The sequence below is a fragment of the Octodon degus genome, unplaced genomic scaffold, assembly GCF_000260255.1.
Source record: "Octodon degus isolate 3935 unplaced genomic scaffold, OctDeg1.0 scaffold00084, whole genome shotgun sequence".
Lineage (NCBI taxonomy): Eukaryota > Metazoa > Chordata > Mammalia > Rodentia > Octodontidae > Octodon > Octodon degus.
Window position 1 is genome coordinate 3855137 of NW_004524660.1, and position 9762 is coordinate 3864898.

At 46.9% G+C, this 9762-nt stretch overlaps 1 protein-coding gene across 1 annotated transcript in view; it reads left to right on the forward strand.

The window, feature by feature from the left end:
- Positions 1–9762, forward strand: part of Vav3 (vav guanine nucleotide exchange factor 3) — a 347338-nt gene that overhangs the window by 152199 nt on the left and 185377 nt on the right. The window contains exon 3 of the mRNA XM_023721699.1: positions 7243–7301. Within this exon, the coding sequence (XP_023577467.1) occupies positions 7243–7301 (59 nt within the window). The remainder of the gene's footprint in view (positions 1–7242; positions 7302–9762) is intronic.

Genomic DNA, 9762 nt, shown 5'->3' on the forward strand with positions numbered 1-9762 from the left:
AGTTGGTCGGGGTGCGCCCGTTCGAAGTGCCCACAGGCAAAGTCGCAGCGGCTTCCCCGTGAGCTAACTGACTGTGACGTTGGTGCTGCAAGGCTGTTAGAGCAACCGTGAGGAGCTAGCGTTGGGCCCCAGCACCGGCAGCGTCAGCTCCTGCCCTTGTCCCTGAACAGGTTAAAGTCGCCACATAGTGTTTGTAGCTTATATCTCCAACCAGAGTGATTTGAAAATATAATCACATTTTTAAGATGAAAATATTTCTTTTATGGTTGTGGACCAACAACTAAATCTCTTAGTATTCCCTATATGTATTTATTCAGTACATCCTAGCAGACCTATATAAATGTGGAAGGAGCGATATTTTCAACTAAAAAAAAAAAGTGCTTTCCAACAGCTAGCTCTGCACTATGCCAGTTAAAACCCTGAAAAAGCAAAGCTTCTTCCAATCTACTGCTTGACTTGGTGGGAGGAGATGAACACTTCTGGTCCCATTTTGCATGTTTCCTACTTGAGGATGAGGAACAACCCCGGTGCCTTGCTGTGCTCTGCTGGGGTTGGTGTGCGAGGTTCCCCTCTCCATCCTGCGCACAGAGCGCTGGCTGGGGCAGGGCAGGTGCTGCGGGGAGGCGGAGGGAGGGCCTGAAGCCTTTGGGCAGGTTGCCGAGCAGCCGCAGCTTTGCGTGAGGGATAGCCTGTGAGAATGAAGGCGAGAGTGACGGTAATGGTGGTGTCTTAAGGTCGGCAGCTTAGAAACAGTGTAGGACCTATGTGGTGTCCGGGTAGAGAGTGTATGTAAAGGGAGTGAAAGTGGAGGCGTGGAGACAGATTTGCAGCTAACACTTGCAGCAAGAAACAGAGCTTAGCAGAGGCCAAATCTTAGTTTACACGTGACAGCGGTGGTGTCAGCAGCGAGGACGCAGGTTTCATTAAGAAACGATGATGGGTGTCTCAGCGTTCAGTGCGGTATGCGTAGACGGCCGCATTTCACTTCTGCGGCAAGCTCACAGCCACGCGATTCTTGCGTGGTTTTACAGCTAGGAGAAAAGGCGCAACACCTGTCGGGCTTTTTGAGGCAGAGCTGGAGCTGGAATTCGAACCCAGAAAGTCTGCCTCCCGAGTCTGTACACCTAGCCAGTTTGCCATATGACTTTCCTGCAGGAAGCTCTTGTTCTCCGTGGTTTCATTTTTGAAGATTCAATGAGTGCAAGTCCAGAGTAGCTGCTTTGTGAGCATCACTCAGCTCAGCACAAACAGCCTGGACCGATGTGAGCGTTGGATGCCGGACTCGTGGAGGGAGGGACGTGCATGCCCCGTGGGTTGCGGGGCTGGTAGGGGGGCGATGCTCGGCCCATATTCTCTGGGCTGCCCACATTGCAGTGCCAGAGGCGGGGCAGCAGCGCTCTTTCCCACCAGCATCCTACAGGTGGAAGCAGCTGCCACCGACTTCAGGAGGAAGTGAGTGCCAAATGGGGCAACTTACTGTGTGGAGCTGGAATTGCAGAGAAAGGCAAGATAATGAGTTCTGTTGGTTTCCTAGGAAGCGTAAGATGAAATTATTATTAATCTGAAACTCAAAACTCACTACCTGGCCAGTTTGGAATGGGATCTCCGTGCCTGCTCATGTGGTGCCTGGCCCCTGGCGAGCGCCAGCTCTCTGGGCCGCCTCTCCAGGAAGGTGACCTGGTCCACAGGCTTGAGCTTCTCTCTGAGTGTCTCAGGCCGGAGCTCCCAGGCCACACTCCCTCTGTGTCTGCCTTGCTTTTTCTCTGTTCCACAGGACATTCATTCGGAGTGTGCACAAAACGCGGCACAACGCCCCGCCCCTGCTGCTGGGCCCCGTGCTGGTGGCAGTAACGCAGTGGGCACCTCTGTAATCCACCGAGCTCGTAGGGGACCCAGCTCCTTGTTGAAGAATCTTCAGACTTGCTAACCCTCCTTCAGGTCAGGGTCTGGGTTTAGAGGAGAAACTTCAGAATGGAGAACTCAAGGCGTTGCCTCTATAATAATCAGCAACTCTGTAGGTCTGCGTGTTGGTCCCCACGGTTCCTTCTGGATGTGTTTATTTTTTGGGTCAGAGTATCACTATGTGGTTCAGACTGGCCTTGAACTCACTGTGCAGCCTACGCTGGTCTCGAGCTTAGCCTCCTGCCTCAGCCTCCCGGGTGCTGGGATGACAGGAGTACACTACCACACCAGCTGGGTATTCTTTATGGTCCTGGTTTCCTTTGCCCAGGACCCTACGAGCAGTTGTGACACACTGCTTCCACGCGGTGACTTGTTTTAGTTACAGACTACAACGTAAGCAACACTAATGCATCGGTTAAGCAAGGAATGGAGATTTTTCAGCCCTTTCGTGAACACAGTAGTTAAAACCAGGTAGATTTAATCAGTGTAAAATGTTGCATTCTCTATTAATCAATTTCAAAACTGAATAATAGGATGGTAAAAATAGAGCTCCAAAAAGAAAGCCTATCTTTAGGAAAGGTTTGCTGGAGAGACTCCTCCGCGCCCTGGGTTTCGGGAGATGGTGACTCCTGCCCACGTTCCGTGTTCCCAGTCGTTCCTGCTTTACTTGCTCCTTTCCTTCTCCTGTGCCAGGCGGAGCCCTTACACGTCTTGGTGCCTGTCACCCCTGCCCCTCCTGACAGTTCTGCCAGGCCCATGTTTTTGTGTTAATGAGCCCGGCTGGCCCTGAGCGCTGGGAAGCGGCCCCTTTCCCTGCCTGCCGTCAGGTGTTCCGCGGTGTTGGATGGACACACGCCGCCGCTGTTCAGGGACAGCTGCCTCCCGCAGGCACTGTGCGGCGCGGTCCTCCTCCTGCTGCGGTGGCCCATGCCTGTGAGCCGCCTTCCTGCAGCTGGACTCAGGTGTTTGGCAGGCGAGGAGGCGGTTGCAGGCTTCGCAGCAGGATGTGGCAAGAAAGGGGCAGAGTTTTTGTGAGAATCACACTGGACTCTTCTCTGAGGTCCCCTTTGGCCTGAAAGTTGGAGAGGTGAGAGAGAGGCGAGTTTTACATGTCGGTATGTGTATTACACAGAAGACACGGCCTGTTCTGTGTGACTCATTTGGGGGTACTTTATTTTTATTTGTTTTAAAGAATACGAAATAGTAATAGAAAAACCAGCCTTAGAAATGATACAAAATTTCACTAAACAAAGTAATAGGAATTCAACAGTGGTTGCTGTATTACGCGATGTTATCTTCAACATGTTGTTTAGGTTACCAGATCTGAATGTGCAAAATTGGTTAAAACGAAACAAAAAAAACAAACAAACAAACAAAAACAAAACAAAAAAAAAAAAAACCCAGCAAAAAGTTAAATTAAAAAACGAATAAAAGCTTTTCTTTTAAAAACATTAAGCATGTCCATTTTTGAAAGGAACATTAACTGCTCCTTTCAGAAGACCAGCAGAAATCGGTAGTACAGGCTGCAGCCTACGCTGGTCCCCCGAATTTCAAAAAGTATTTTATTGAAATTCAAAAAGTATTTCAAAAAGTCACATTTTATTTTAAATAAAGGTGGTAGGGCAGTAATGCCTAGGGTTCGGTGGGTGCACCCAGGACCAGGCTGGGGTGGTGAAAGGTCAGAAAAGCTCCCCTGGAGGAGGAGGTGGCCATGCTGAGCATAGGATGTGCGGGTCAGCGTGCAGGGGACAGGGAGCAGCAGCCGGCCCAGGAGTGGCGAAGGCCTCTGGCTCCACCCCCGCATGCACTGTGCCCTACCCCCCAGGCTCCTCCGGCCTCTGCTGTCCTCACCACTGAGCTCCCCTGGCATTGTCAGCGCTCAGTCTCCGGCACCCTCCTGCCTCAGCCTGCCCCTCGCTCTGTGGAGTGATCTCTCATTTCCTTTCCTAAATCATGTCAGTTGTCCTTTATTGCACCTCTTCTAGTGCAGGTGCGAGAGAGCCCACTCGCACAGTACCCTTACTTGTGGTACCCGGATGACCTTTGTTCTTTATAATGCCAGGCTTCCTACCTGGGCAAGGGAGTGCTCGAGGGGGCAAATGAATGACAGAAATTCTGTGATACGGGCCTAGGATAGCTGATTATTAATTTTTTAATGCCCAAATAGTCTCACTACCTTACCTTCCTTTCTGGGAGTTAATGTCTGTAATTTCCTTTTATTTTTAACAACTGAGAAATTAATACATTGCAGAGAAAATAATCTTTTTGTATCTTAGGAATGTTTTCTTTTGTGGAAGTTTTTGAATGGATATTTGGAATGACAGCTTTAATTTGTTATTGTCTACTTTAAATCTGGATGCATTTTACTTTTATAAAATGTATATTGTTCTAAAATCACCAAATTAACTAAACAGTCTTTCTTTGCTTTGGCTAAACAAAATGATTAAGAGACATAAAACTAGATTATAGCACTCGGGACAATCCACTTTTAAGATACATGTTACTCTTCCAGCCCTCTTGTTTTCCAAACTGGTCTCTGTTATTTTCCTATTAGGTAATTGTAACAAATAACTCTTGTTAAATAAATAGTGGGAGTTGGTTTTGGCTTGTTGAGCTTCACAAATGTTTGCGTTTAGAAATAGGAGCGGTAGGGCTATACTAATATACTAGCGTCTGGCTCCCCCTGGTGGTCATTCATATAAAATATTTAGCTGACTTCCTAAATTTTGGAGGCTTAAGTGTGTGGAGCACAGGTTGTAGTTTTTCTGGTTTTGGACGGAAAAAAGGGATAGAAGATGCATTTTCATTTGGTGGACGTATCATCTTATAGAACATAAATCCATTGGTGTGCAATAGCAGCAGTAATAATCTGCTACCAAGTAGTGACAGCATGGGGAGTACAACGTAAAAGGGAATCGGAGGCAGAGTCCCCTGGGAAGCTGTGGCGTGGCTGCAGGAGGCTGGCTGCAGCAGCTAACATGCGCTAACAGAACTAATGCAGCGGTTGACTCCTCCTCCATAGCTTGTTCCAGAATGTCCCAAAAGCTAGACTTGTCACATAATGTTGGGATTCTGGGAAATGACTATTTTTATTTTGAATTCATTTATTTTGATGAATTTGTTTGCGACCAGAGTTTGCAGAGTCACTAAAATTGCCGTGCTTTTATTTTGGGGATTTAGTCGATGCCGGGTTTTACCCGAGTGGTCGTGTCTCGCTCTAACGTCAGGCTCTCTGCACACTCGGCCGGGATGAGGAGGACACGGGGCTGCAGTTACGCGCCCCACGTCACAGCAGGAGGCAGGTGCTGGAGTCCTGAAGCTGCGGGCAGTAGCTCAGCTGGCGCGGCCGCCGGGACCTTTGGTTCTTTTATCCTCTGGGAGCTGTCCTAAGGAGTTCTGCTTCCTTCTGTCTTTTCTTGGTAAAACTTGTAAAATGCATTTATTTTTTATATTGACCAAATTGTTTAGCTTTGGTGCTTACAGCACACTGTTTAGACATCCGTGTGCATCGTGGATGTCCGTGTGGCTGGGTGGAGCGCGTGAGCACAGGGTCTCTCACACACTTTTCAGGTTTACTGTTCTGAGAACACTTGAAATCTCTGCTCACAAGTCTTAAAAATACGGTCCGTTGTTACTATCTGGAGTCACCATGTAATTAAATTTTATTTCTGTGTAATTTATTTTATGCAACAAAAGCTTACATTTATTGAACCCAAAGCGTTAACTTTGTGAAGCAATTAGCGGTTACTAATGGCCTTTGCAGAGGCTGGCAGAGTGACGTGCGCAGCGGCTGGTGGCCAGGGCCTGAAGGACCTCCCTCTACAGCCAAGAGCCTGACTGCAGCCTGCTTGGCTTCCCTGGAGGCCTGGAGCCTTCCGTGTTGTGCGTCTCTGTGGGCCGCGGAGACCTCCACCAGAGAGCTTCGTGCATTTTCCCCCTATCCTTAATGGACCTTGTAGTAGAGCCCCTTTCAATTTTGTTTTGTTTGATTTTGAATGTTAGGAGAAATCATATGCATTGTCACAAAATAGACCTTATGACAAAATTAGATTTTAGGTCATTGCCTTCCTCACTAAAGTCTTAGAGTGAGATGATCTTAGATATAGCGCATTAGCTTTTCTTGGTCTTATTATTTTGTTAGGAAATTTTGTTTTGTTTTCATATAACAAAGATTCTGCCCCAAAACATTGAAGGAATAATGAAATTACAAAGTACTAATGCTAAAACTGCAGCAGGGCAATGCGCATTTATGTACCAAGATTTCTTTGGAAAGAATCTTTAAGATAGATGATCAGCGGTAATTTATGAATATTTATTCTGGACATGGTGGCAATATCCTTATCATGAATGATTATAAAGAACTGCTGCCATCGAGTATTTTACACATGGTGTCCAACTCTTGCGGTGGGTGGTGCAGCAGAGATTCTGTCTAGAAGAGGGAGCCGAAGCCCAGAGAAGCCCTGGTCCCTTTGGCGTTTTCTGGCCGTGACCCGGGCTCTTGTGGTCAGGCCAGGAGCTGCTCTGCACCCCTGGCAGCGCTACGTGGTGGCCCCATAGGGCTGGCTGCGATTGGATACCTGGCGCCCGTGTGGCCCTGGTGCCTCCGGAGCGCTTACAGAGTGGCGAGTGCTACAAAGGAACTGAGTTTTTGAAACTGTAATTAATTTATACAGTCTCTCATGGCCAGTGGGTGTTGCACTGGTGACTGTCGCTCTGTGTGGCTGTTCAGAATCCGTAGAGGTAAGGCCTGGGACATGGGTCAGTGGTCTTGGTGCCTGCCCGGCAAGCGCAGGGACCCGGGTTTGATCCAGATGTGTGGGTCATGGAAGCTCTGTTTCGCCGACAGGCAAACCACGCCCCAGATGAGTTCCTAGTCTGCTTCGGGGTGCAGCGTTAAAGATAGAGACGGTGTAGTACGGTGTTCGTGTGCCCAAATCTTCCCACTGTATATCTGTGGCATCTAGAGATTTTCTTTTTTCACACCATCATTAATATTCAATTGGAAGGGCCAGCCAAATAGCTCAGCGGATTAAGGTACCTGCAAGCAGGCGCAGGGGCTGGGGGTTCCATCCCTGGTGTGCCGTGCAGGTCCCACCCCTGGGTGCACTGAGACAGTGATAGGGACTGGGTGTGGTGGTGTGCGCCTGTAATCCCAGCTCTTGGGAGGCTGTAAACAGGCGGATCACTACGAGTTGATCTAGTAGTGAGACCCTGAACGCCCTGTAGACCCTTCCCTAAAATTAAAAAAAAAAAAAAAATTGAATTGGAAAACTATCGGTTGTGAGAAAAATTTTATGCTCTCTCATGTGCATGACTAAGAATATTTTCCTCTTTTCTCAGGTCATAGAGACATTGTCACGGCTTTCTCGCACACCGATAGCATTGGCCACAGGGATCAGGTAAGCTCATTTCCTTGCAGCTTATTTGTCACATTCAGTTCAGTGTGCTGATGGTTTATTGATTAGTTCCTTGTTGTAAAACATCTTCTATGTAGGGACGATGTGTCTATCACACATGACAATGTGTGGCCTATAGGTACCAAATATACCTTTGATATTTCTTGAGCTCCTAAACATTGCTTCATAAATAACACATACTGGATAACATATTGGATAATGCATATTGGCTAAGCGCCCCCTCCCCCGCTTTCACTGGTGTGTTTCTAGTTTTATTTTTTTTTATACTTTCACTAAGCACGAACATTTAAATAATAAAAATCAGACAAACATAAAGTGCTCTATGTGCAGCATGTGTATGGAAGGCTTTGTAATCTATTAAAAAACTTAGGGCTGGTGAGATGGCTCAGTGGTCTAAGGCACCTACTTAGAACAAGCTTAGCAAAGCACAGGGACCGCGGTTCAATCCCCCAGCACCACATGCCAGCCAGCCCCGCCCCCTGGTGGGCTGAGCTGGCCACACACACACACACACACACACACACATTAAAAATAAATATATTAAAAAAAAAAACTTAGCAAATTAGTTGAATAGATGACGTCATCACGTTGCAGGGCAGTGTTACCCAGTTGGTAAGCGTGGTGGTAGCTCTGTGCTGTTTGATCCAGGACAGAGACTTAAGTTAGATGGGTCAGGACATTTGTATTGCAAGCAGTGCAGCAGCAACACAGCCACGTCGCACAAAAGTGGAGTAGATTTTCTGCATCTGGTTTCCTCAGGCGCCTTACTCCAGCCCCCAGCCATCGCGCAGCCCGGTGTGGCTGCGTCTCTGCTTCTACTCTTGTGGTCCAGCTCGAGGTCGCCTTGTAAAGGAGCAGGGCCAGGCGACCGCACAGGGGTGCTCGGCGCAGGCAGCGGGTGGTGGGGCAGAGGCGAGGCTCTGGGGGGCTGCGAGCCTGGCAGCTTGCTTTGCTTTGCTTTGCTTTGCTTTGCTTTGCTTTGCTTTGCTTGCTTGCTTGCTTGCTTTCTTTCTTTCTTTCTTTCTTTCTTTCTTTCTTTCTTTCTTTCTTCTTCTTTGTATTTTCGGGAAGGGTCTACAGGGTGTTCAGGGTCTCACTACTAGGTCGACTCGTAGTGATCCGCCTGTTGACAGCCTCCCAAGAGCTGGGATTGCAGGTGCGCGCCGCCACGCCCGTCTCAGTTGCGTCTCAGCGCGCCCGGGCGGGGCCGGCGCGGCGGTTGCCAGCTTTCTGTAGCAGTGCCGTGCAGCCCAGGTAATTCTACTCCTCCTCACTCACTTCTGAATGAGTATTTTCATGTTGATGTGTATTTTATGTCATATGTAAGTAGTATATTTTCAAAAACATCCAATTTTTACATATTTATGTATTTTTGATTCTGAAAAATTACTGGCTTTTTCATTTTAATTTTTTTGTCCATATTTTCCACAGTGGATTGCAATGTTCTATTATGTATTTAATGGCATTGACATAAAAGTATAATGACATGTACTTAAATTTGTAAAAAAATCAGTTTGAAACATTGGATTTTTCTTCCCAATTCACTATCATCTGTTATATATTTTAGTCTTCATTCAGCTTGTCACACAAGTGAGACAATGTTTTCATATATGGGTTTGATCTATTTCACTTATGAATATAGCCTCGAGTTGCATCCATTTACCTAAAAAAGTCTCTAGTTTATCCTTCTTTATGGCTGAGTAGTACTCCATTATATAAAAAAACCTGAATCTTTTTTTATCCATTACTCGGTTGGTGGGATTTTTGGGTTGTTTTTAAGATTTAGCTATTACAAATGGTGCTGCTGTAGCCATGGGTTGCACATATATCACTGTGGTATGATGTTTTTAATCTTTCTGGGAAGATGCCCAGAAGTGAAGTAGCTGGATGGAATGGGACCTCTAACCCTAGATTTTTAAGTAGTCTCCTCATTGATGTTCACCGTGGTTGCACCAGTCTACACTCACACCAACAGTAGAGAAGGATTTATTTTCCCCAACAACCTCACCAGCATTTATTACTGGTTGATTTCTTAATGATAGCCATTCTTTCTGGGGTGAGATGAAATCTCAGAGTTGTTTTAATTTGTATCTCATGAATGACCAGTGATACTGAACGTGTTTTCCTGATTTTATTTGACATTTGTATTACTTCATCAGAAGTGAGTATTCATTTCAGATGCCCACTTTTGGATAGCACAAGTATGGTGGGGTCCTTTTAATACTCCATCCTCACAAATAGATAGATCAGGGCCAGGAAGATGGCTAAATAAAAAAAGTGCTTGCCTGGCAAGTGCAAGGGCCTGAGTTCCATCCCTGGTTCTGGGAAAAAACAAAAACAAAACAAATAGGGGCTGGTGAGATGGCTCAGTGGTCTAAAGCACCTACTTAGAACAAGCTTAGCAAAGCACAGGGACCGCGGTTCAATCTCCAGCACCACATGC